We start from the raw sequence: 27,449 nt of genomic DNA, 5'->3' as shown, positions 1-27,449 counted from the left end.
GAAGGGGCAGGGTTAACCCTAATCAGCTCTAATCCTATACGTTTACCCTAATCCCATACCCATACCCTAAACCCCGAATCTAATGTCATATCCTAACTCCTAAACATAACTCTTAATTTTTTTTTATCCGTAATCCCTCACCCACAATCCCTAACCATATTCCCTTAATCTAATCCAAACTCTTAACTCTAACCCTCAATTTTGCTTCTAATCCTTCATTTTGATCCCTCACCCCAACAATAATCCTCACCCTTACATTTTTACTTTAATCCCTCATTCTAACCCTCAATTTAAACCAGGGATGGCAAACTGTGGTCCTCGAGGGCCGGAGTCCTGCAGGTTTGAGAGGTTTCTCTATTCAAACTGCAGCTGATTCAAATTAACAGGATCATTATCAGGTTTATGCAGAGCTGGGAAATATCCAAGACCTGCAGTTCTCTGGCCCTCGAGGACCGGATCCCGCCATCCCTGATTTAAACCCTCACGCCTAGCTATAATCCCTCACCTTTCCACTAAACCCAACCTTAAACCTTCACACTAACCCTAAACCACCCCATACCCTCAAAATCCTCTAAAACTCACTCCAAACCCGACCGCGGTGGAATTTAACCTGGGTTTGATCGAACCCCAAGGTTTGAGTGAGTCGAGGACTCCCCCCCCCCCATCTGGATCATTTCAATGCGATTCAAATGTGCTAACCACAAATTATCGTGCTGCCTATGAAATTCGACCAATTTCATGGCAATTTAAAACGCAGCATGGATACGTCTCACTGTTGGATATATAATAGTAGCGTGAAGCCAAAGCTGTCGTGTTTGGTCAAAATTATGGGATACCACAGGCTATACTGCCCATCAAAATGAAAGGCTAGAGTGATCGATGCTGCAATCACACTCGCTGACGTTCCCACAACAGCAGGAAGTCAATGTGTTGCGTTCGCCATCCCAAAATATTCCCGCCAATTTGAGCTAATTGCCTCATTGCGCTCATTCACAGATGATCTTTTCATCTCTTTTCATCGCCTGTCATCTGATGGGTTGTCGCTCGAGAGGTGCTTGAGAGCTATAATTGTAACAAGGCCGTGTTTAATGGTCCGACAAAATGTCAGGCGTTTCAAAGTCGGCTGTCAGTCAGCTTTCGCCCATTCAGCTGCCTGCCGCAGAGGCTTTTCAAGAGCCACACTTATTTATGGAGTACTTCCCCATAAGAGATCCTGTTCGCTCTTCCACTTGAGTGTGTACGAACGACTACTACCGGGGAGGATGTCCGTTAAGTGCGACAAATCAGTGAAACCCTACTTTTCCCAACAGCACATTTGTAATAATAACAATAAACAAGTACACCAAAGTATTTCCGCTGCAAATGTGTTACTTACGATAGGGCCGGGGGTACCCTGGGGCCCTTCTCCTCCCTTTAAGCCACCTGGACCCTGAGAGCACACAGAGAGGAGAAAGTTGGCGTCAGATGTGGACCCGCATAGAAGAAATTAGGCTGAAGAATCCATGACGGAAAAGACGCAGGAAGTCTGCCATTTTGGATTTGAAAGTCATTTAGGTTCATTTTGGACATTTCCAGGTGTCTCGTTTACTACCAAATTTGATACTACACAGATGGGTGATGCTAAATTGTGAAATTTCAAAGATTCGTCACTGAATAAGTAATGCCACATGAAATTTGGTAAAACTCTGAAGAACCCATGCTGGAAATGACATTGATTCACAGTCATTTTGGTTTGATGTGGCTAATTTAAGTTTATTTAGACATTAGGTAGCTTCCCCTGATATTTTTGGAAAAGCTAAGATGACTTAGCAACATGGAAATTTGGAAGGTGTGTCTATCGTGAATAGTCTAAAAAAAATCCATGCTTGAAAAGACACAGCAAGTCTGCTGTTTTGGTTTTAAGTGGCCATTTTAGGTAAAAATTTAAAGGGGGAAAGTTTAGACCCTGAGGTCAGGTTCAGTGCTACTTTGAAGGCAAATTTACCCCTAGAGATTTTCATGACTGAATAAAAAAAAAAAAGTAGATGAGCGACGCTAAATTACAAAACAGTTTGTTTTCATCATTGCATGTGAGCGGAGCTTGCCGGCTAAATTTGACGACTCGCCATAAAACCCTTAAGACCTCAACTTAATAACCTAATGTACTTTATATAGGGTAAAGGAATGAGCATGGTGAAATCTGGTCTATCTATCTCGGGAGGGCTGTCATGCATTTGGCTTCGTGGCTCTGCCCGCGAGCGCTGTGTATTCGCCTGTGCTGAATCACCACTGCATAGGAGGAAAAGGCTGCTACCCAGATGCAATAAAGGGCTTTCATTACCGTAACTCATTCGCGGGCCTCAGCGCCAGCGGGCGTGGAGGATGCCGAGCGAGCAGAAGATTCCACACACACACAAAAAAAAAAAAAAGATTTATGAAAAAGATTTATTGGCTCATATAGCGCTGCTCTGCCTTTGCTTCAAAAATTACTCTATTTGTACCTGTGTGTGTTCCTAATATTTTGGTCACCGTATTTAGCTACACTAGATATAATGCATGATGATTAAAAATATTTAAAGAAACCAATTACTTATGCATTAAGCCTTCAGAGTATTTTGTTCGTTATTTTACATGTTGCTTATTTTGACACTTGTACGACCATTAAAAATAAGTAAAGTAAGTCTGTGCGTTTTCACATGTCAGTGAACGTTCCTCACCATAGCGCCTGGAAGACCTCTTGTCCCCTGGAAGCCACGCAGACCTGCAGGACCTGGCTTACCGCCGGACCCCTGAGGGCCTGGATCTCCCTGTAGAGAGACAAATAACTCATTGAATGACAGCCAGGGGAAGTACAATGAATGCAACGGTTTTAAAATACGATGCAAGTTATTAAAAAGCAACACCTCTAAAATACACAAAAAAAGTTTAAAGCCTGTACTATTGAATCAGTTGTGTGACTTAAAACAACCAAAATGTTTTGACATGCACGTTGTTATCCAAGATGAATTGAGACACATATTCATCAGTTTAACAGGGAGGCAGTGTTGCCAGTAAAAGGCGCAATTTTGCTGCATGCTTTAAATGAGGAAAAGTTGCACCATCTGGTGGATAAACAATGTTACTTCGACTTACAAGATACGAGCTGTCACTATGTCCATTTTTCGTCATGAGTTGCGAGCAAAGATTTGAGTTACGAGTGATGTCATAGAACAAATTGAAGTCACAAGACAAGACGCCACTGCATATAAATACTAAGACTACATTTCACATAACGGATTGCATTAGTTTATGTTAAGATACATTAAAAATCGTATTCGCAGTTTTAAGTATGACTTTTTTTAAAATGTATTTATCGTTTTAGTTTAAGGGACAAAGATGACAATTGTCCGTCTCTAGCAAATGAGGCCTGCAGTATATTCATTCAACAGTGCAAAAAATGCCTCGGGAAAAAATGAATGGCACAAAATGTCTGTACGATCTCTCAAGGTTTCATTGTGACAATCCACACAAAATACGTTGTTGTCTTTGACTTTTTATGACTACGAAAAGTGCTCGTTTACCTTTCCGCCCTCTTTTCCAGCAGCGCCTGGCAAACCTTGCTCTCCAGGTGGGCCTGGGGAACCGGGGTGTCCTCGTTCGCCACTTGGTCCAGTCTCTCCGGTTGGACCCTGTGAACAGCAAAGTTATTCACTTATCAGTGTGTGTGTGTGTATATATATATATATATATATATATATATATATATATATATATATATATATATATATATATATATATATATATATATATATATATATATATATATATATATATATATATATATGTTTGAAAAAAAAAAAAAAATATATATATATATATATATTTTTTTTTAACCTGTCCTTCCAATTTTTCCTAATAGAATGTATCGGCTTACTTGAGGTCCAACAACGCCTCCAGGTCCTGGTGGTCCAGTCTTTCCTTGGAAACCCTGAAATGGGACGAAAACAGCTCAGTTTTCTTCCAAGTCAACATGCTAGATCGTTAGCTTAGCTGGCTAACAGGAAAAAAAAGCTTGTGATTGGCCTGTCAGCATATCCAGGGATGTGTTTTAGCAAAAGGTCAATTGGGAATTCAGAGGGATTAAGATTAACGCTGACCGTCTCTCCTCTCTGTCCTGGGTGACCTGGCAGCCCGTCCTTTCCTGGTGGGCCCTACGCGTAGAGTGGAGAGCCAAATACATCATCGTCAGGATAATAACCTATAGATTATTATTAACATTGTGATTGCAATTACGTACATTGGGTCCCTTTGGTCCGGGGAAGCCTACAGGTCCTTGAGGTCCTTGAGGACCCTTTAATGAGAAGAAGTGGTTGATAAATTGGAATTCAATTTCATGACACAGGACCCCCCCCCCCCCCCCCATCTATCCATCCATTCCATTTCTATATAATACTGCATACAAAATGTACAAAGTAAGAGATGAATTAAAATAATAATAATTAAAAAAATCGAAAACCTCACCCTCTCTCCGGGTGGTCCTGAAGGTCCATCACTGCCTGAGGTGCCCTGAGGAGGACAAAAAGATAACACACTATCATATTTCTGCAGTTCAATTCACATTGAGACTAAATCACACAGTCCATAAATGAATTGGCTTATCACCTTTGCTCCTGGTTTTCCTGTAGGTCCTCTGGCACCACGCCCACCCCGTGGACCCTACACACACATCAACGCACATACAAACTATGGTCATCGGAGGAAATCAATATTATGTCGATATTATGTAGGGAATTAATGAATGCGTAGTGTCCGCCCAGCAATTTGATCTGGTCCAAAATGTGACTATTATTATTGTTTGGGCCAGCATAAATCATTTATGATTCAGATGTATGAAATTGCCTACTGTTGGGCCGCGTTGGCCTCGAGGTCCGGATTTGCCAGCAACTCCCTGACAGAGACACAAACAACAACAGAACAGGCTTCAAATCATTTTTAATGATTTGGCAGAACTTTAATATCACGTGAGCATCTCTGGACAAACAAACGGTAAAAGTGTGTTGTTGAGATGACCGCCATGTATCCAAATGGTTGGTTGTGGGGTGGGGGGGGGGGGGGGGGGTAATTAAGGATGAAATTCAAAAGGTGTTTTTTTTAAGATTAAATTAAAGTGAAATTCTGATTTTTTTTTTTTTTTTATAAAATAAAGCAAATCAAACGAAAACATTTAAAATGGATCATAACAAAATACAAAATAAAATAATATGGTATCAATCCGTACATTTATTGTGTATTTAATTTAATTGAATAAAGCATTACATTAAAATTATATTTTTTTAAATGATTAAACTAAACAAGATTGATTAAAAAGAATGGACAAAAAAATCTGCTGTAAAATGTGTACATTGTACAATTACAATTATCTTAACATGTTTTGAATGGTTACTTTGAAAATAAAGATTGAATTAAACAAAAATAAACACATTATACAATAAAATTCATATTCACTGTGTAAAAACGTTAACTGAAACCGCAATAAAAAAAATTGTAAGCTTTTTCTCAAACAGTCAATAGTAAAATAAGTGAAAATACTGTAAATTAACAAAGGATTATAAAATATATACACCTGAACCTCGATATAACTGTTTTTTACAGTACTGTGGAACCCTACACCCTCCCCCCATTACTCACGGATCAGCATCCACACATTCACATATTCACAAATTAAAAACAATTATATATATTTTTAACATTTATTTATTTATTTATTTATTTATTTATTTAAACAGCAGTTTTTGAAGAATAAAAAAAAAAGAGATGTGTCTCAAATTTCAATGAGTGTCAATTATATATGTGAATTTTTGTTATTACTGTCTTAGTTCAAGAACTGACAGATGTTGTTTACTGGAGCTGTCGCGCAATTAACAGACATGCATTTCCAGGTTGTGCTGCTGTTGTCACAGATACTCCGGCTACGTGCATACGGCCATGTTGGCAGGGGCGATATTCCCATCGAAGGCAATAGAAAGCTCAAGAGGGGCCAATCTACCTATTCATATGTATAGTATTATGAAAATAGAATTACAAATATAAATATTTTTAGGTCCCCCCAAAAAAGTTAAAATGCTGAAAAAAAACAAATATATACACAATAAAGTATTTGAATTACATTTCCTTCCTGTTCCGTCACCATTAAATTTTTGTCAGACAAGGGTGGGTAGTTTTATTTTACAAAGTATTTCTAGATTTAAAGCACAGAAATACTCACTCATTACTTAAATGACAGTTTAAATATTTCTTAAAACAATGTGTATATTTTTAATAGTTGTCTACTTGCACACCAGTTTAAAATGTTCTGGGAAAAAAAAAGCCACTAGCTGGGCTTGTCATAAACATACGTAAAACAAAGCTCACCCTTGCGCCTTTCTCGCCATTGGAGCCGGGGAAACCAGGGAAGCCATTGGAGCCCTGCAAGAAAAACACAAAGAGCAAATTGGAATGGGGCGCGGGTCAAAAACAACAAGACAAGACATACTTTTAAACAATTACTTATACAATGAAAATTCATTTTGGGCAATCGATTGTTTGGTTGTCGCCTTTTTACTTCCCTGTTGAGAAACAAACTTAAAACTTTTGTGATATAAAAAAAAAGACAAATATCATGCTTATCCCTACTTGGAGAAATCAAAGCTACCACTACATATATTTATAATAATATAATACAATACAAATACACCTTTACATTATATTTGTTTGCTAATACATATAATTATATATATATTATATAATTATAATTATACATTACATTAATTATATACAATATATTATTCAGAATATCTGAAGAAAAAAGAAGAAATAAATCAACCTTTTCCCTGGGTTTTCTCATTACTTTTTAATACCCAAGTAGATTTACATTTGGGGAAAAAAAATCATTCATATGATAATTGCATAAATAACAGATTACAATGAAGATTAAAGTACTTTTTTTTTTTAATGATTTCAACGAAAATAGGTAAAACAAGGATTTAAAATATGTCATCTTTATAGTCTTATATTTGACTTAATTTAAAATACTGTGTCTGTTAGAAAGTTAAAAAAAAGTGAATAAAACAAACAAACAAATTAAAACAGGATTACATTGAAATCTAAATTCTCACTTTTAAAATGTATTGTAAAATTAAGAAAATACACTTAAATAAATGAAGGAATAAAAGAAATAAGATAAGAATGAAAGCAATATAAAAATTAACACATCAGATGTAAAATTTGAATGTAATTAATAATCAAATTAATTGAAAAGCAATAATAGAAATCAATCAAAGTAATTAAAGAGTAAGTGTAGCTAAATTTTTCATTCTAACATATACGCGCCCCCAAAAAAAGAAGATACAATTTACATAATTAAAAACATTGAAAAATTAAGAATTGGAGTGCAGAAGTTTCCAGCCTTGAATCTGTCACAATCAGGTCTGGTCAAATATTAATTTCCAGTCAATCAGGTTGAGTAATGAAAAAAACACGTTCATGTCATCTAAGGGTGTGTTGCACTTACTTTGGACCCTTGTCTTCCAGGGTATCCGGGCAAGCCAGGCACTCCGAGTTTTCCCTAAACAACAGAAGAAACCACAAATGTTTTTTTAATTTGGATGTCAGTCTTAGCATGTGACCGGATGCTATACCTTCTCTCCAGCTGAACCGATGGAGCCAGAATCTCCGTTGGGTCCTGATGTGCCCTTGGGGCCCTCGGGTCCGTCCTCTCCTCTGGGTCCATGTGCACCCCCCTCACCCTGGATGCCCACAAAACAAATTCTTATTAGTGTTTAGTTTGATTCGGATGTTTGACACAATTTAAAGTGAAAATATTTGGAAAAATCACCTTGTCGCCCTTGAGGCCCATGTCGCCTTTGAAGCCAGGGAAGCCATCTTCTCCCTAAATGGAATCAAATCAATCAATATATTGATGAGACTGTATAGCACAAGCCAGGAATACAGGAAGCTTGAGTGATAATCGACAGTGACCCCTAATGGTACTTTGGATTAAAACAGCAAATCACATTTGATTTAATATGTGTGTTACTCTACCGACATCTGGTGTTCAGAAAGAAAAGTGCAGCATTGTAGTTCTGAAACCTTATTTTCCATGGAAATGTACTGAAGTCAATGAGAATAATCTGGAAATGTCACTAATTTATATTAAGACAAGTTAAAACGTTGGGGAAAAATATACATGATGTAAGTTCAACACCTAATAAATCAACGGTAATGCTTAAAATGAATGATGAAAGGAAACAATATCAGAATTTTTTTTGAATAAAATATAGAATACATGAAAATATATTATATATAGTAAAACAGTATCCATAGTTATGGCTACAGGAAGACCATCAGGACAATCTCCCCAAAATATCAGAAACATTATAAATGGTAATTATATTAATAATTTTACATGCATATTCAAAATATTCACATTTTTGCATGTTGCAGTTTGCTACTATATTTTTATTTTTACACGCAGGAGGCCCATTAGAACCACCCCCCCAAAAAACTGGAAACACAACTAATAATAATAATAATAATAACAATAATAATAATATTAATAATAATGGAATGGATTCAAAATATTAATGTATGTGCATACAGTATGCAAAAATAAAGATTTCCTCCCAGTCCACTATAAAAAATATCAACAGGACAAATTTAGAAAAATAAATAAACACATACAGTACAGGCCAAAAGTTTGGACACCTACTCACATCTCATTCAATGTGTTTGCTTTATTCTCATGACTATTTACATTGTAGATTCTCACTGAAGGTATCAAAACTAAGAATGAACACGTGGAGTTATGTACATAACAAAAAACGGTGACATAACTGAAACCATGTTTCTTCAAAATAGCCACCCTTTGCTCTGATGACTGCTTTGCACACTCTTGGGAACTCCTTCAATACGGTTGGAAAACCATTTCAGGTGACTACTCTTGAAGCTCATCGAAGGAATGGAAAGGGACTATTTTGAAGAAACTAGAATATAAAACATGTTTTCAATTATATTACCTTTTTTTTCATATTGTTTTTACATATTTCACATTTTTTCCTCCCATAACTCCACATGTTCATTCATAGTTTTGATGCCTTCAGTGAGAATTTACAATGTAAATAGTCATGACAATAAAGAAAATGCATTGCATGAGAAGGTGTGTCCAAAACTTTGGCCTGTACTGTACATACGTACATACGTACATACATACATACATACATACATACATAGCTATAGAATAATTTCATAATTTTGAATATTAATGTTGGTTCATTAGGACATTACAGTTTGTAAAATAATTGGACAGCCAATCAATTTCCAGTAATTCCCATTCAATGACCTGAAAAGTGTCCAACTGAATATCTCCCTTTTCCATGGAAGGTTTCCCCAAATTGTTTTCCCGACTTCTTTTTGCAACCTGAGTCACATTGGACCATAACTTTGACTCATTTCATCGCAGTGCAGTACTGTATGTAACCGCACAGTAAATCTTGCTGATTTTCAAATACACACAATGGCCAAGTCAATTCAAACAATCTGGTCACAAAGGTTATTATTGCTCAATTGTGTGGTTGAGGCCTTCCAGAAAGATCATTCCTCTTGCACGATTAGTGGTCGTCTACACGATCAAATATTGTTATCTTTGCCAATATCAGAGCTGCTCTTCTGGAAGACACAAATCGCATGTTTACCTTTTCTCCCCTGCCACCTTTCAGGCCTCGGATTCCTTCTGCTCCCTGCAGAAAACCACAAATCAAGTTGGATCTGAATTTCTTGTATGTATTGAATAGTTTTGTCCAAGGTGTGATGAGCGCTCACTTTGACGCCACGAGGTCCGGGGTAGCCGATGGATCCCATTGGTCCAGTGAAACCCTAAGGACGTGGAAAAATGTAGTTTATTTGATATACTCCCATTGATTTCCCTGAAGTATGTAACACGTTACACATGTGGAAAAGACTGACAAGAAGCTGAACCCAATTACAGGCAATCAATAAGTCAGGTGAAATGCTCTCATATTAAGGTCACACACAATGCGTTCCATATACTGTGTATAAAAAGGACAAAATGGGCAGCGGACCACTACATCCAGCAGACGGCAGCGTGCTAAAAAAAAGCATGTTATTTTTAGGAGCAATAAATCCTTAACAGTGCTATTTTTTGTTGCTGAACACTTTCCCTGTCCCTTTTCCAGCTACTACGTTGGGGCTGTGGAATTCTCTGCCCCAAGTTAGACTGGATTTTTCTTTTATTGGGCAGAAATAATAATGCCGCATGAATTCTGCTTAGCAACAGGGGACTTGAAAGAATCCAAGTAATTCTGTACTTGACGTTGCTGAAATTGTATTATAGTTTACACCACTAATTCAAAATACATTAAAATATCAAATTCAGCATTTCATGGAAATTATTGTATATATTTTTTAAATTCATATAAATACTGTATAAACAACTTAAAATATTGAAAAAGTATTTTGAAAATATTTTAGGTGAAAAAATCGAAACACACTCAGTGAAAAATTTAAAACCGCTGAATATATATGTAAGTGCAGGGCAACATTTTTAAAAAGCAAAAATACAAAAACTCATATATACCGAACATACACAATTAAAGTTCAGAGTTAAAAAAAAAACTTTAAAATGACAGAATACATACATTTTCTATAAAAAACATTTGAGTAACCAATATAAATTAAAATTGCTAACAAAATATATATATATATATATTTATATATACATATATTTTTTTAGAAAGACAAATTATATATAAGGATAAAAATTTAATACACTTACAATTAAAAATGGTTAAAAACAAAACAAACAAAAAAATTAAACTAAATAATATTTTACATTCAAAATTAACCAGCAAAGGTTTCTAGGTTTGAATTGTGTGGTCTTCCTGATATGCAAGCCTACCCAACTATTTTATTATATATATTACATATAAAAAACACGACGGTACATAATTCATTTGTCATGGTATCAAGCCTAAATACCACACAAACACTTACAGCTGCTCCTTTCTCTCCTGGAGGACCCTCTTTACCTGGATGACCCTAAAAAACAAACAAACAAACATGTCCTTAGTTGAATACAATATTATTAGTTGGCATTTTGAACGGAGTGAAGAGGAACTTTACTTACAGGAGGCCCATCGGCACCACCAAGGCCGGCCAAACCTTGTTTACCATGAGGTCCCTTTATTCAAGTAATAGAGAAAGAAGACAGGAAGTTTTAAAAAACCCACAGGAAAACCTTCACATTTGCCTTTGAATTTGTACAATTATGCCATCTGCCATAAAAATCTCTTAAATGTTGCGCAACAAACTTCGAGCTGATTGCATCATCTCGCGAGATGTCGCATCTACGGATTATGCATTTTGTTTTTCTTTGGCTTTTTTTGTGAGGCCATAACAGAAGCGCACTTCCAACAACAAAGAGCAAACGTATGAATTTTTTTCATTTTATTTTTTTAAAAAGCCTCCTAAGTCGTCACAAGCCTGGCCGTTTGTTAGGTTCTCGGTAGTGTGAGGCAGACGTGCTAAAAACTCATCCAACGTGCTGCCCCAGTGCTAAGCCAACCTTAAAAATGGTAGCTTTTTTTGGTCATGTTTATCACAAAATTTTGTCAGTGATATTCGGAAAATAAATAAATAAATAAATGGTTTTATGATTAGTTAGTACGAGCATTAGAGAAACCTTGCCTGGAAATCCATTAGTCAGGTCAACCGTCCTATCAGTCGCATTTCTGAGGCAGGGCAAACCTGAGCTAACAGACAGTGGAATGAACCAATGAGCGAAGAACGGAGTGACGTCAGAAATGCGACTCGTTGAAGTCTTTTTTGTTTTTTTCTGTGGGGACGGAGTAAAAATCCAACATCCAGCCGAAGAGAGACAGTAGTGAATGACTTATGTCGTTCGGGAAAAAAGACGACGTCACGCCTGTTTTCGGCCAGAGCAGAATCAATGTCTATGGACACCTGTCCAGACCCACTTTCTCTTTCAAGAAAATGGCTGTGGCTTGTCAGGCTAAGAGAAAAATGAGTTGAAGTCATCGCAAGATGATGCAGAGAAAGGTCTGGACCACTATTGGCAGCTTGTCTGCCGCAAACAGCTAGCTGGTACAGTAAGAGCCCACCTAAATATAAAGTGTATCTACAATATGTATCACTGAATCAAAAACGCAATAATTGGCTAATAGGAAAGTAGTAATTGGTATTTTTAAGGGGTTTGAAGCGGCAACATACACGCCAGTGTCCTTACACTTCTAGAACTCTAAATTATATAAATGTTTGTTCACCCAATTTCTTTTAATCAGTGTGTGAGATGCTAATTAAGTGTTTTTGATGATACATTGGGGTATATTTAGAGTCAAAGTTATTATTTGCAAATGCTTGAAATGACAGCTGGTTTTGGGCCCACACCACTGCCAATTTGCAAGGGTTCACTTTAATTCCTCGAAGTCCCATTTTAGCAGTTCTACTTATATATATTGCGTGTAATTCTATGGATTTAACCTCAAAATTGTCAAATGTGAGGCAGATGAAGGCAACCACTTGAAGCTGTCTTCCACAGCAGTACATCTGCTGAAGTGCTTTGAAGTGAAAATTGACTTTTTAGGCAGGAGGGAGGGAGTACTCACTTTTTCACCAGGAGGCCCGATCGGACCTTGAGGCCCAATGAGACCCTGAAAAAGAAGGCGAGAGAGAGAGAGAGAGAGAGAGAGAATGGGTGTTACGCACAAAGTGTAAAAAAGAGCACCTGTCAAGTCTGTTTCCAGTTTTAATTTGCTTATTTTCGCCGCTTCATTGCTTCCACATTGGGAGCACTTTAGCAGTGTTTATTCAGACGCGCTCAGCTGCCCATGCAAATGGACTTTTATTATTATTTCCGCAGGTCGCTTGACTTTACTCCCGAGGCCTCGATCTCTGAGAAGAAAAAGCATTTAGGCCTGGGATATTGTTTTTCTTCCCTCTGCGAAACAAATATGGGTGAAAGTAGTTTTCAAAAATCTAATTTTTGGAGTGAACTTCTTCTGTTTGGCATAATAGGTGCAATCAACGTATACTATGAAAATGGTTCATTTCTAGGGGTGTAACAAAAACCAATTCAAATTGGAAAATCAGTTTAGATGTAATGATCTAAATCAAATTGTTACAATTTGAAATCATTCCTGAATCTTATCGTATCCCATATTGAGATATGCCTGGAATCGTCTTTTATAAAAAATGTACACCAAATATAAATCAGTTGGATGTTTGTGATGATTTGTTGTTTCTTTGAATGTAATTAACTTGGATGGTTTTGGCTTTGGAGAACCTTTACATTTTGTTGCATATGAATAAACGTGACAAAAGCTACAGTCGTACCATATCGAATCAAACCGACTCATTATATTTTAAAATCTTTACATTCTTCAATCATGTCATAACCCCATGTACGGAAAATCCAATCAGTTCATCGTTTTGTGGATACATGCAAACATCTATTCATTTCACATAATTGCAACCCTCATGGTTGTCAGCAGGTCAATTTGACCCTGGGCATGTTAAAAAGGTCTCCGTATTGACTCTCATTATCATCTTTGCAACTTGCAAATATTGTATGTGAAATGATCCATTATAAGGTGCATTGTATGTTGATTACACCTAGCCCCAAATAATGTAAAAAAATATATCTAATTTTGAAATTGTTCAATGTGAACCACATTTATGTATTGCTATTCATGTGTTTTCTCCAGAGGATAAAAATCAGATCCTGACATCTCAATCATACCTACCAGTAGTCATTTAGTGAGCAACTTCAAAGCATAGCAATAACAGTCAAGTTACGTTGCGGGTCAAATTAACCCACAAATTAGGTGTAAAAAAAAAAAAAAAAAAAAATTCACGGTATAAAATTGCTACCAAAATGGTTTATTTTAAATATTTGCAAGTTGAGTTAATAACGAGCAATACACTTAAATTACTGAACTCAAATGTTACCTGGGTCAAAACGACTGTTGACGAATAAAGTTAAATACTGAAGGTTGCAAACGCATGAACCATTTTTTTGTTTTTGTTTTTTTGGGGACTTGGCCCCTCTCACTCATTCACTCACTCAAACATGCACACACAAACATGGTCTCCCGGGCGGGGAAGCGAACCCCTGCCACCTGCACCAAAAGGAGAGTGATGGCATCTCCACACCACCCAGAGGCCTGCATGAACTGTTTTCATTGCTAATGATTGATTTCACTTATTTGCAACTGTCTTGATTTGTCATCTGGTCAATTTGACCCAGGAGAGAAGAGATGAGCATCACCAATCCAATGAAAATGAAAATAAATACTACAGATGCAATTATAATGCTTTTTATGTAGCGCTTTAGCGACACCATATGGTACCCAAAGCGCTCTACAAAGTGTCACATTCAAACACATATCCGTACACCAGCGGTCAGCTGCTGCAATGCAGTGCTTCCAGGTCCGCTGGGAGCAAATTAGGTTCAGTGTCTTGTATAAGAACACTTCGGCATGGTCACCAGGTGTGAGGATCAAACCCACAACCTTCCGGTTGGGAGAGGACCACTCTACCACTGAGCCATGCAGCTAGACCACTAAATAATGATTGAAATCAAATATGAACAAGAGTTAATGACATCTAATAAGTTTTTATTGGGCTTTTCGGACATATTTGGATCATTAAACAAGCCCCTCTGGGTCAAATAGACCCAGGGAAATTATTACGGTTCCTCCTGAGAAGTGAACCTAAGTCAACTCCTCGTGTGAATTTTTCAGGCTAAAAAAGGGGAGGAGATAAGAGAGCAAAGTGTTTGCGCAGACGTTAAATGGGGAAAACAGACGTCTGAGGAGGAGAATAAAGAAAGAGCGAGGGGTAGAATTTAAGGCAGGAAGTGATCATGTTGAGTTAGAAAACAGAGCACGCAGACAGACTGACAAATGGATGGATGGAAGGAGGGAGGACTTACATGAGGACCAGGCAAACCCTGCTGTCCATGAGGACCCGGTTCTCCTTGTACACCCTGGAACATCGATAAAGCACGTAGTTAATATTTGATTTGATTGTGTTGTTTGCAAAACATCCATCCCTGCTCGCTCAATCGAGGTTTCTCAGTCACGGTTGTTCTGTCAAGTGCTTTCTTCGAGGCCATCTGAATCCAGCCATGCTCTCTGTTGTTCATTTGTATTTTTGTATATAAAGACTCTTGTTCCCAACTCCCGTGTTTTGTTTGTGTTTGGGTGCAGACTCTGCACCTCACGTGACAATTTCTGTTTTGTCCTGTTAGGGGTTGCAATAGCAAGTCACTGAAATGACCTTTTTTTTTTATTTTTTATCTGGGCTTGGGACCTGGCTGGAAAGCGAACCAGTGCAGACGTCATGGCTTGCGATATGCTTTTGCCATTATGTCGAACTCGTTAACTCGTTTCAAATGTCAGTATGCCAACATGAATCAATCTTATGGCTGCTTTGTTCGTTTAATAAAAAATGATGCAGCACTTTCTTAAAAAGAAAACAATCCTTAATGTTTTGAGGAAACACAGACAAAAGCTATATGAAATGACAATTTGGGCAAAAGTTCAGATTTTGCGGAAACAGTTTGGGGAAGGCCCCTATAGGTCCATAGAATGGTCGGACAAGTTCAGTCTTTGTCAATGTGCATTTTTAAAGGCTTGGTTGAGTTTGCTGTGGAAGATCCCCATCAAGCACTTTTGGGGTGATCTAAAAAGTCACAATACTACCTAACATTTCCGGTTAAAGATTTGGAACAATTGAAGATTTCTGACTTTGTAGAGGGCGCGTATTTATTCTCGGAAAGTCTAAAAAGATGAGTCGATGAGTTAGTTGAGAAATAACCCGATCAAACTCAAAAGACAGTACAGTACCGCCTTAACTTTTCCGGTAAACTTGGACAATAGCATTGACATAAGACATTCTGGACAATCACATGGCAAGGCCCGTTTGAGATAAACTAAAACAAGAATACCGCCTTACTTTTCAGAGCAACTCTACAATCTACAATCTATCAACATAAAAGGTTTTGGTTTCAACTTGGTGGAAACAGTTTGGCAAAAGCCCATTTTTGGTTGCTCGAATGTGATGGGAGCAAAAGAAGCCCATCAAAGACCTTTATAAAGAGCTTGAAAGGCAAACCACACAACTGGCTCAATGCCAGTGACCTGTGACCTCACAAATAGACAAATCTAGTGACTTCTTGTATGAATTGGTGTTTAAACATCTTACATTTCATAATGAGGTGTCTAATAGGTGCAGCGTGTGTTACTGTAAGAGGGGAATCTGCTTCAGATGTTCCCCTCTTAATATAAACATGTCGTGACAACTTTGATGGAAATGAAGGCTAACGAAGCATCGGTGTAATCCCCGAGCGAAACAATTGACATGCGATTAACGTTAAGTATGGAGGATGACGACGCGATCGCTCTGGTGGTCTTGACACATGTGATTTAATGCCCTTGTTGAAAAAACCCCCCACCACACCATGAAGAAACAAAAACATGGTCCTCACCATGTTTCCTTTGGGGCCAGCTTGACCGTCAAGTCCAGGAATACCCTAGTGAAGGGAAACGGGTTTGACAGGTGAGGGCACTTAGCCAGAGAGCAATGCAAGCACGATGATACAGAACGTGCGGAGTACGTACGCGCTGTCCTGCAGGTCCCGCGGAACCTCTGGGGCCGAGCAAACCTCGAGGACCCTGCATGACGACACAATCGCAAATACATGGCGTTGAATAAAAAGAACAAGGAACACGAGAAGTAATGTAACTCACAACACTGCATGAGGAACGTTGAGTGTAGTAAACAGAAAAGGCGTAAAGAATACCAAAAATAATATTCAGTAAAAGAGTCACTGAGGAGTATTTAGTACAACAGCAAAAAAAAAAAAAGTGTATAAAGTAAAGAAAAAAATGATGATTTGAATGACAGCAAAAACAAAAAAAGAAAGAAAGAAGGTATTGTGTACAAGAATTGAACACAAACATGGTTTTGGTAAACCATGAAGAACACTGACTAAAATACAAAAAGACACAGTGAACAACTTTGAACACAAAAGTAAATAAAAAAATAGTATCAACTAAACCCGTAGAGCTTTTAATTTTTAATGAAATGGCAAAAAAATTAAAATAAAATGACATAAAGTAAAGCTAAAGTTAAAAACACTGAAAAAGGAAGGTTGAATAACAGCAAAGATCAAAGGATGGAAAGATGAGAAAAATAAAGAAAATTGAGTAAGCACTTAAGGACATAGAAAACAAAGTAAACAATAGCAATGAGTTAGGAACATTTGAGTATAACAGCAAAAAAAAAGAGTGAAGAGCTCTTAGAAAAATCTCAAAGAAAAGAAAAGTAAGAATGCAATGAAAATAAAAAGAAGCATAATAAACATTGAGTAAAATCTCAAAGAAAATGTGATTAAAAAAATGTCATTTGCCATCTGCAAGCAAACGTGCTGCCTTTAGTGACAGCAGCACAGTAACATAAAAATGTGGGAATTTGGAGTGCTCCGCAACTATTGTGCTCATAAACACTGACCTCATGTGGTCAATATGGGTATCTCCCACTCCATGAATCAATTTGGACACTTATAATCAAGGGTGTGTGTGAGTGTGTGTGCTGTCTCGCACACATTATGAGACGTTCTGTTCTCACACACATTGTTTTTGGTTTCGATGACCAAGACAGCTTGATTTGCTGCCGCGTGTCGGACTTCTAGCACCACATTTTCTTATCAAGAGGCAATACATCCACTTACGCCATCTCCAGCCACACCTCTCTGTCCAACCTGGCCGTCTTCTCCCTGCGGAGGCAACACGCGGGGTTACCGGCATGGAAACAAAAAGGGGGAACGTTGGAATTGGAGGGGTCGTGCGGCGCCCACTACTCACTCTCTGCCCGTCTTCTCCCGGAGATCCTGGAGGACCTGTCGGACCGTATTCCCCCTAGAGAAGAGAGGTATCAAAGAGAAGTTTGCTAAGCAAGGGGGGAGTGGCAGGCTTACAGCTGGGGCCGAGGAAGGAAAAATGCTGATGACTCGGCAATTACGAAACGACGCAAAGACAAGAACTTAAAGCGCGGGTGACCGCATTTGGTAGAATGTGATTCCCTGTATTTACATGTCCTCTATACGTCCTTTAATTACACCCTATAGGATGGAATTGACGTCTGGAAATACTCCCTCTGTGATTTTGAAGGGACTCTTCCACGACACCCGCCCTGCCCTTTAAAAGAAGATTAAAAAAAAGAAAAGAAAAGGGGTCACACCACTCTGGAACCAACATCTGACGTGAATCAGCTGCTGTTGTTCAAAACCATCCTGGTGTGTTGTCACGGGTCAAATTGGCCCCCCTTGTGTTTATTTGGTACAGATCCATCCATTTTCTACATATCCTAATTAATATGCCTATATTTAGTCATCCCTGCGTGAAGTTTACTTATACAACCAGTGCTCGCATGGGTTTTCTCCAACATTTCATGAACATGCATCTTAAATTTACTGAAGGCCCCGACCACACGAAAGCCAGTTTCAATGTATCCTCACAAGTTTCTTACTGTTAAGGCTGTTCGTCCACACAATGGTGCGGTTTGGGAACTTGAAACCGATCACTTTTGAAACCTTTCCAGAGTGGAAAGATTTCAAAACGCGCCCCGTACGCTTCCGTCTGGACACCATATGCAAGATACTCCTCCAGCGATGACGTAATGGTCGCAGCTCGATGACGACGCATTGTCGCAGATTGATGACGTATGCGGCAAGTCTGTCAACAACAATGGCGGATAGCCGTGTCGTAGTCGTTTTGCGCAGCCTCCTTAGCTTGCTTATGCTTTTGCAGCAAAATATTTTGCTTCCTTATTCCCACGTTCAACAAGCGGTGTTGTACTTGAATCACCCGCCATTGTCACATCTTCTGTGTTCATCTTTTTCATGTTGTTTTGATACATGCAACGCCATGTTTGTTCTGTAGATTGCAATAAAGTTAGAAAAAAAAGTGTTCGTCTTCGTCGCTGATTCTTCTTCTACGCTTTCTGTTAACTACCCTGTGGCTGCACTATGGCGCCACTCCAGACTTGGCATATACATTACAGCCGTTAAACGTCGTCAGCGTCTTCTTGTTCCCAACTCCTAAAAATGCTTCTGTGTGTACGAGATTTGTTTGAGGACCGAAGCCGGCTTCTGGACGGGGCCTAAATTGATGTGAACTGTTAATGGTTGTGTCTGTCTCTTCATGCGTGCTGTGATTGGCTGGCGGCCAGCAGTGTTGGAAATAACGGCGTTTAAACTAACTGTGTTAGGTAACTCCGGGGTTTTTTCATAAACAGACTAATCTAACTAATTATTCTCCCCATATTTGAAACGCCGTTATTGTTATTGTATGAGAAATGTGTTGCGTTACAATGTATTTATTAGATTCAAGGCTGGAAGTAAGCTTACAAAACATTGTGCGGTGACCAGCTCTTAAAATGTCATTTGCGCACAGTTAGAGGCACTGTTGTTGTCCGACCTCATCACAATAAAAGTGTCTTGACAGCTGAAATGTATATTGACTTTTATTTTGGAGGTGCTGCAGGAAGCGTGTCACTTTGCCTGGTAACGAGTTACTTTTACTATAAAGTAATTCAATTACTAACTCAGTTACTTTTTTAAGCAAGTAATGAGTAACTATAACTAATTACTTTTATAAAGTTACGTTCCCAACACTGGCGGCCAGTACGAGTCAGGCCTCTTGCCCAGTCAGCTGGGATAAGCTCCAGCTCATAATGACCCTAATGAGGAGAAATGCTATACAAAATGGCGGCCACCATGCACAATAGAAATAAACACTAGAAGTAGAAATAATTAAGCAAAAAGCGCGATGTTCATGTTCAATCTTTCATTTCATCGGCTATTAATTAAAACCGCCTCTTTGCAAAATAGAAATTAATACAAAGGTGACACCTCGCACTAGTGAAATAAAGAGAAGAAACTACAAATTATCCAAACAGCAATTACAACATACACCTTGCACAATAGATATAAAAGTTAAAGTACCACTGATTGTCACACCCACCTATGTGGGGCAAAATTTGTTCTCCGCATTTGACCCATCCTCTAAGGGAGTGGTGAGCAGCAGCAGAGGCTGCGCTCGGGAATCATTTGGTCAAGCCATAACGCTGAGTGCCAAGCAGGGAGGCAAATGGATTCTATTTTCATAATCTTTGGAATGACCCAGCCGGGGATTGAACCCACAACCTCCCAGTCTCAGGGAGGACACTCTACCACAAGGCCACTGAGCTAGTAGTAAACTAGCATGCCAACTTGCACAATAGAAATGAACAAGTAGAACTAAACCATGTAGATATGTGCATGCAATCATATGACTAAATGATGTCATATCACTAATTATCAATGAAAGCCATCGCCTTGCACAATAGAAAACAACACAATGATGTAACTTTGCACAGTACATGAACTTGAAGTAAACCACACAGGCACATATGCACGCAATGAACGTTTCCCTTGCCAGTTATTCATGATGACCAACACCTTGCACAGTAGAAATTAACGCGACTAGAAATAATAATAATCTGGTTATCTAATAAAAAGAAAATCACAAAAATAAGTCTTTTGTTTATGTGAACTGTCAATTTGACGTGAAACAGAACAAACAACTTTAGTTGATTATTTATTGAATTGATTTACTATTTGCACGGTGTTGGTTTCTGGCTAGTTAGAGGAACATAAAGGGGAAGTTAAAAGAACTCTGAAAACAAAAACATGGTACTCACCCGATGGCCCTTCTCTCCGGGTAGCCCGGGAAGACCGTCAAAACCTCGGTCACCCTGGAAAGACAGTGATGTCACGACGGGTGCAAAAGCGCCTACAATGGTCAATCATGACTGCATGCGGAAGTTACCTTGGTTCCGGACTCTCCTGGCATTCCTCGTGAACCGTCAGCTCCATTACGGCCCTAGAGCAGCGCACACAAACCAAATGTGAGTTAACATGGATGCCATTGGAGAGGTCCTTATGGACTAGATATAGAATAGACTAGAAGAGATTTAGTCATCCAAGTTTGACTCACCCTCTTTCCTGCCTTTCCCGGGGGACCAGTAGGACCCTGAAGACCTCTAGGGCCCTAAGGAACAAACAGATAATTATTATAGTCATTTATCTTGTCACTCAAGGTCAAATATAAGATTGTAATATACTGCTCTGTATAATAGCAGATACAGTATATGATGTCCTCTGAGCAAATTGATAACAAGGCCGCAATTTCAGATTTTTGAAGTCAAGTTTCTACATTATTTGAGCAAATTTAAGATTTTTGTAAAACGTAAGAATGTTTTGGTCTAATTTGAGAATTTGAAATATATTTATTTTAAAACGCCTCTTGGATCAACTTTCAGAATTTGGAGGACCTCTTTTAGTCCACGTCAATGAAAAAAACAATTAATTTAAGTCAAATGAATTCTGATCAAATTAATGCATTTTAAGACTTTTTTTAAGGCCATCTTGCAAATTTAAGGTCAAATCTAAGAATTTTGGAGCAACCTTCTTAAGGGCTTTTTCAAGGTCAATTTAAGACCTTACTTTAAAGCAACTTTGACCAAATTTCTGACAATTTAAAAACTTTTTTAAAGGTGACTATGTTCAGATGTAAGAATTTTGAAGACTTTTTTATGGCCACTAATAAAATACTTTTTTCTTTTTCTTTTTCAATCAAATGTAAGAATTCATAGGTCAAAATTATTATTTTTTAATTAAATTTAAGATGTTTAAGGACCTTTTTTATAGGCCACCTTGATAAAATATTCAGGAGCGGAACTAGAACTTTTTCAGTGGGGTGGTCAGGGTGGGGCACTCACTAAGTGGGGGCCATAAGATAACGGGTGTGCATGCACACAAAAGCAAATGGACAGGCACACACACATAAGTGCGCACACACTTTGCAAGACGCTTTTAAAGACCTTTTTAAGGTGCTTACATTTAAGCCTTTCTAAGGTCTGCAGACACCTTGCATACAAAGGATTAAAACTTCAGAGACTAGAATAGATCAAATAAAGACAAACAGATTGTACATTGTTATTTTATGTGATTTTCCCATATGCAATGCTACTATCGAAGTCCAAGCATGGCTGACGATGAGAGAAAAAATGTCAACTTTTTACCTGTGGCCCATTGTCTCCGCCGTCCCCTTTAAGACCGGAAGCTCCAGGACCGCCCTGTTAGAAAAATGAATTTAGCGAGTGAACATGTTTTGCATGTATGCAGCTGCTGGACAAGAACCTAACATAATATGATGCAGTAAATCACTTCCTGAATCAGGCGTTTACAGTGTCAAATCACAAAGTGAGGGGTTGGGTGTGTGAGACACAGTTGGACCGGAACCAAACCAAAGATGACTGCATGACCTCAGCCGCCCAGTGACTTACACATGTATGGGTGTGTGTGATATATATCCGCACATCAAGGGTGTGCTCATGTGCTCATGACCTCATGTGCGGTGTGGGCTGAACGGACAAGCATGCGGATTCACAGTGCAAAGCGCTTTGAAAAGGGACTCACCACAGGACCGGACCGTCCCGCCATGCCCGCCGGCCCTGGAGGACCTCTCATGGCCAGCTGGGGGGAATCAAAGAGACACGTAAAACCACTGCTCGCCCACACTGCAGTTGTACGCGGAATGGATGACTTTCTCACACATTTGATCTAAGTTCATGTAAGGAAGCCTTTAATGTCTGCGAATGTACCATACTCAAATCTTCTGCGGCTTTGCCACAACACAGCAGATGTGGCATCTGTAAAGCCAAGATTTGGTCTTTGTACAAGTACATCTACAAGAGTTGATGTATTACATACAGAACAGGGTAATGGGGGCAAACCACCAGCACGGTAGATGTGGCATATGTAAAGCTGACATTTGAGCGTCTCACTGAAGGAAGTTAGCAAGGAATTGCAAAGAAAATCCTTATGAGGGAGCTGGACACAATATTCCAAGAGTAGTTTTATTTAGAAAATCTGCCAAGTTTTGTCCAGAAAAGGAACTGAGGTATAATTCAAACAGAAATGTCCAGAAAAATATGCAGGAGGACATTCCCTATAACCATCCCTTCCTGATCAATGTCTGGTAGGCACTGCAGTTGAGTAAATAAAAGCGCCTTGGCCACTGCATGAGTCACGACCAGGCCACCACATAGCCCGTCGCCATCATGTGTCTGAAAATAATTCAAATAAGGCATAAAATGTACAAAGTGGGCACATTTTTTACTCAGTGCTTAAGCTCCAAAGCCAATAATGTGTGGAACATTTGCAGCCTAATGGCCTAAAAACGAGCTCATTTGCTAAGGGAAGCAATTCATGTCCTACTCCACCCTCGCGAGGCAATATTAATGACATTGTTTGGCCCAGGTGTGAGAACCATTCCTTTTGAATGTGTCTAGTCCTAGGAATAAATAAGACAATTGTAAAAACAAAGTGCTTTGACTTTAAAATGAGCTTTGGCTGCACTCCAATCCTGCAAATATGACGTTTGTGCTCCCCTTAATGAACTCCATGTGTTCTAAGCGTTGCCCTCTTACCTCTCTAAAGCGGTACCACTCAATCGTTTTCCGCATGCCAATTTGTTAGGCACGTCTAGACAATGCTCAAAAAACGCCAAATAGCGCTCTTGGCTTTTTTCTTTTTTCTTTCTGAGACGCTCTTGGCTTTAATACGCTTACGTTTATAATACGTTTGGGTGTTATTTTAAAGGTAATGTTGAAATGTGCTGGGTTTTGCTTTTCTATCATTTATTACCATTAAAGTTATGTGAAGCAGTATAAAAAAGGACTTTTACAAATGCTGCATAATTATCATAAAGTGGTAACTGTCATACAACAAAACCTATAAAGTCTGACATTGTAAAAGTTTATTTTAATTGTAGTGTAATTGTATTTTCATAAAAAAAAAAAAAGATGTAACGGTGTTTTATAAATTTATTTGACTGTTTATTGAACTGTTTAAGCGTGGATTTACATTTATTTTTATAACAAAAAATATCTTATACATTTAAAATAATTAATTTATAATTATATATATTATATATTATTAGATTTTTGTATGTAGTGTAATTTTTTTGTATTTTTGGTACTAGGATTTTTCTTCATTGAAATTTTGCAATTTTATTTTCATTTAAATTATACATTTCAATTTATAATATTTTACTATTGCACTTATAACTTTTGTTTTATTTTTGATTTTTCTAACTTCAATTTTCTTTTAATTCATATCCTTAAGAAAATCTTCATACTTTTTAGGTTTACATTCGATAAATACAGCAAGCAAAGAAACGTATAGCTTCTAGTTATCAACTTTTCTATCCTATTTTACTTTTTACTGCTCTGCTTCTTTTCACACTTAAAGTGGAAGTCAACCTTCAACATCTCTTGACAATAATATGTTATATGTGACCTCAGTAGTCTAAACATGACATTCTGATTAATATTACATTTGTGGAATATGCGCTATGTAACAAAATCCAGCCATTTTTATTCCTCTCAGTTAGCGGCCATTTTGCTACTTGCTGTTGACTGAAGATGACATCACAATTGCTTAGTGCTCAGGCAACGACCAATCACAACTCACCTGTTTTCTGAAGCTGAGCTGTGGTTGGTTGTTGCCTGAGACCTGAGCAACTGTGATGTCATTTTCACTCGACAGCAAGTCGGGCCTCCTTCTCATATTGAAAAACTTCCCATTTAAAGTAGGAACTTTTAAGGAACTTTTCAACCGTAATAAAATATTTTCATAACTCTTCTGATGAAACATCAACTTAAAACTAGTTGAATGGTACCTTTGCCATGGCCTGAGGGGGTCTGTATAATTTTTACTCGTACTAAGCAACTTTGAGGAGGATGGTAGGAACACTGCCACATAAAAAAACTACAAATGTGCTGAATGCTTTATGGCATACGTCACTTCCCCCTTTCCCCATTCGTTCCAAAGACGGAAGTCAATTTGAATGTTGACGCATGATTACTGCCTCCCTGGCAGAAGCTGGAAAACAACTGAAAAGTTTTGTCCGAACAGACAAAAAACAAAAAAGGAAAAGGGAAGCTGCCCGGATAAAAGGACAGTCAAGGATCACCATTGGCCCGGATTAAGCTCGCAGGCATGAGCTAAAAAATGACACAATGCGCTTGTCCTCATGGTAAATGAGGTCTTCCTTCAGACATAACAATACCGCTTTTGTCAATATGGCACTGCCATAATCAACGTAAACCGAAAGTTTCTTAGCGTTGCTTTAAAATAATGCTTTGTTGTTTTATAGTTTTATCACTTTATTATTAACAGTGGTTAACTTATTTGTACAGTGCCATAAAACGGTTACGAGAAACAATAATAGAATGTTAAAATTTCACTTTGTACAACAACCTGAGCAGAAGATGCGCCACCTGTAAAGCTGTAACTGACAGTGATGTTAAAAAAGAAATTGCTGCAATATTCCACCGCAAAACAGGCTACATATTTTAACGCTGCCTCTGCAAAGGAATGATAGAATGCACATGAAAATATAATTAATACAAGAGAATTCACTGTCAGCTGTACAGCAGACATTATGGCGACTGTTAAGATGATATATAGGTAGTGTGTAAAAAAGAAGACGCAACCGAGTGCTCAAGGGGATGTTGAGTTAGGGTAGATGCTAATCTGCTCTGCTGTTTTAAAGTGGAATTCAAGTAAAAAAAAAAATCCTTACAATAATATGTTATATGCACCCCGACTAGTTAAAACACGGTATTGTGATTAACATTGTGTTTGTGGAATATGAATTAACAAGCAGCAAAATCTACAAGTTTTTATCCATCTCATAGGGCAGCCATTTTGCCACTTGCTGTCGACTGAAAATGACATCACAGTTGCTCAGGGCTCAGGTAACAACCAATCACGGCTCATCTTCAGAAAACAGGTGAGCCACCCATTGAAATGGATAAAAACGGATTGATCTTTCTGCTTAATACATATTCCACAAACACAATATTAATTTTTGACTTGACTTTCTCTCTAAACGTACGGACGGTTAATTTCAGCCAGTGCTGTGCCGGTGATGACTTACCCTGGCCTGGGAAAGGATGGCCTGAGCCTGAGCCTCTTGCGCCGTCACCACAGGTCCCTTGTGTGCTTCGCCGCCTGCTCGGAACTGTCGATCAAAACAAAAAAAGGATGACGCAATTCAGATCAAAGAGCCCTGGATGACAAATGCGTGCAAAAAATGGAAAATGCAAATTTTCCAGTGCCTTAAGTGGTAGAACTTACTGGAAGCATCAGAATGGTACCTGCAGGCCCAGGGACACCGTCCGAACCCGGAATTCCAGGTCGTCCTGGAAGACCCTGTGGAATGAAAATGATGATCAGAATACGCTGCTGCAATTTAGAATCACCAAGACGTCTAGAATACCTGCTTCTAATTAAGGCTCAATTCGGCACATTCCCTAGTGGGAGATTGTCTAAGTACTATTTGCCCTGGAATTCGTCTAAAACAGAAAATTTCTTCAGACTTTTTCATATGACTGGCATGTCCATTCAATTTTATAAATTGGTGAAACTAGTGGCGGGGGAGGGGGGGGGGTAAATATATTAGTCACATGCGGACTAGTTGAGAACAGATTTTTTTTTGTGCATTGTTAATTTTTGGGCAGATCTGATCATCTTCTGTCAACTTAATGGTTCATGGCGACGGTTTACAATGTCAAATTATCAAATTTTGACACCAGGCTTCACCAACATGAGTTGGCATAAGCAAAAAAGATTTGGAATTGAACATTGTTCATCTGTCTAGGATACTTGCTGCCGATTGATGCTAATGCTAATTGCCTAGTCAGAGTTCATCTAAGACAGGGGTGGCCATGTCTTCCTCCTTCAGCACAGCTGAATCTAATGATCAGCTCATCAGCAAGCTTTGCAGAAGCCTGATAACGATCCTGATCATGAATCAGGTGTGTTAGTGGAGAGAAACACGGAAAACAGGCTGGGTTGCGGCTCTCGAGGACCGAACTTGGCCAACCCTGATCTCAGGACTGGAAATGGAATTTACTAGAAAATGGTCAATTGAAAACAAAATGGCTGTCTTCCTGTTCAATTTCACACAAAGCTACCCAACTTCATTTACTTTTACACACCTGTGCTCACAAATAAACTTCACATACAGGATTGTACCCATGTAAATTCACCCCAAAATGGCTGCCTGAAACCAAAATGGTTGCCTTCCTGTTCAATATCAGACGTGGTTGCCTGAGATTTCTCTTTGCGTCTTGTTATAACAGACATGTTCATCCAGTTTCATGTCAGTCGGGAGCTGATCCCCCCCAACCCCCCACCCCACCCCAACATTCCAGAGGGGCGCTACTGAGTGACTTTTGCAGGGGTTGTGTATGAGATCCTTAAAATACATTTTCACAGGAATACATGTGCTTGCAAAATC

The 27,449-nt window shown here is 38.5% G+C and overlaps 1 protein-coding gene across 3 annotated transcripts in view; it reads right to left on the bottom strand.

Moving 5' to 3' along the window:
- Positions 1 to 27,449, bottom strand: part of LOC147180957 (collagen alpha-1(XI) chain-like) — an 82,640-nt gene that overhangs the window by 15,486 nt on the left and 39,705 nt on the right. For all 3 annotated transcript variants that reach the window (XM_086075391.1, XM_086075406.1, XM_086075396.1), the window contains 30 exons: positions 26,285 to 26,359; positions 26,085 to 26,168; positions 22,556 to 22,612; positions 22,159 to 22,212; positions 21,072 to 21,125; positions 20,904 to 20,957; positions 20,776 to 20,829; positions 17,898 to 17,951; positions 17,765 to 17,809; positions 16,653 to 16,706; positions 16,520 to 16,564; positions 14,963 to 15,016; positions 12,636 to 12,680; positions 11,138 to 11,191; positions 11,005 to 11,049; positions 9,814 to 9,867; positions 9,687 to 9,731; positions 7,832 to 7,885; positions 7,635 to 7,742; positions 7,508 to 7,561; positions 6,370 to 6,423; positions 4,862 to 4,906; positions 4,621 to 4,674; positions 4,480 to 4,524; positions 4,256 to 4,309; positions 4,116 to 4,169; positions 3,893 to 3,946; positions 3,540 to 3,647; positions 2,697 to 2,786; positions 1,376 to 1,429 (listed from right to left, as the gene is read on the bottom strand). In XM_086075391.1, the coding sequence (XP_085931517.1) occupies positions 1,376 to 1,429; positions 2,697 to 2,786; positions 3,540 to 3,647; positions 3,893 to 3,946; positions 4,116 to 4,169; positions 4,256 to 4,309; positions 4,480 to 4,524; positions 4,621 to 4,674; positions 4,862 to 4,906; positions 6,370 to 6,423; positions 7,508 to 7,561; positions 7,635 to 7,742; positions 7,832 to 7,885; positions 9,687 to 9,731; positions 9,814 to 9,867; positions 11,005 to 11,049; positions 11,138 to 11,191; positions 12,636 to 12,680; positions 14,963 to 15,016; positions 16,520 to 16,564; positions 16,653 to 16,706; positions 17,765 to 17,809; positions 17,898 to 17,951; positions 20,776 to 20,829; positions 20,904 to 20,957; positions 21,072 to 21,125; positions 22,159 to 22,212; positions 22,556 to 22,612; positions 26,085 to 26,168; positions 26,285 to 26,359 (1,755 nt within the window). The remainder of the gene's footprint in view (positions 1 to 1,375; positions 1,430 to 2,696; positions 2,787 to 3,539; positions 3,648 to 3,892; positions 3,947 to 4,115; positions 4,170 to 4,255; positions 4,310 to 4,479; positions 4,525 to 4,620; positions 4,675 to 4,861; positions 4,907 to 6,369; positions 6,424 to 7,507; positions 7,562 to 7,634; positions 7,743 to 7,831; positions 7,886 to 9,686; positions 9,732 to 9,813; positions 9,868 to 11,004; positions 11,050 to 11,137; positions 11,192 to 12,635; positions 12,681 to 14,962; positions 15,017 to 16,519; positions 16,565 to 16,652; positions 16,707 to 17,764; positions 17,810 to 17,897; positions 17,952 to 20,775; positions 20,830 to 20,903; positions 20,958 to 21,071; positions 21,126 to 22,158; positions 22,213 to 22,555; positions 22,613 to 26,084; positions 26,169 to 26,284; positions 26,360 to 27,449) is intronic.

This window comes from Leptonotus elevatus, chromosome 1 (genome assembly GCF_054856555.1).
Source record: "Leptonotus elevatus isolate MCC_2025b chromosome 1, RoL_Lele_1.0, whole genome shotgun sequence".
NCBI classification, from domain to species: Eukaryota; Metazoa; Chordata; class Actinopteri; order Syngnathiformes; family Syngnathidae; genus Leptonotus; species Leptonotus elevatus.
Note: the sequence above shows the minus strand (reverse complement) of the source record. Positions and strands in the feature narration are given on the sequence as shown.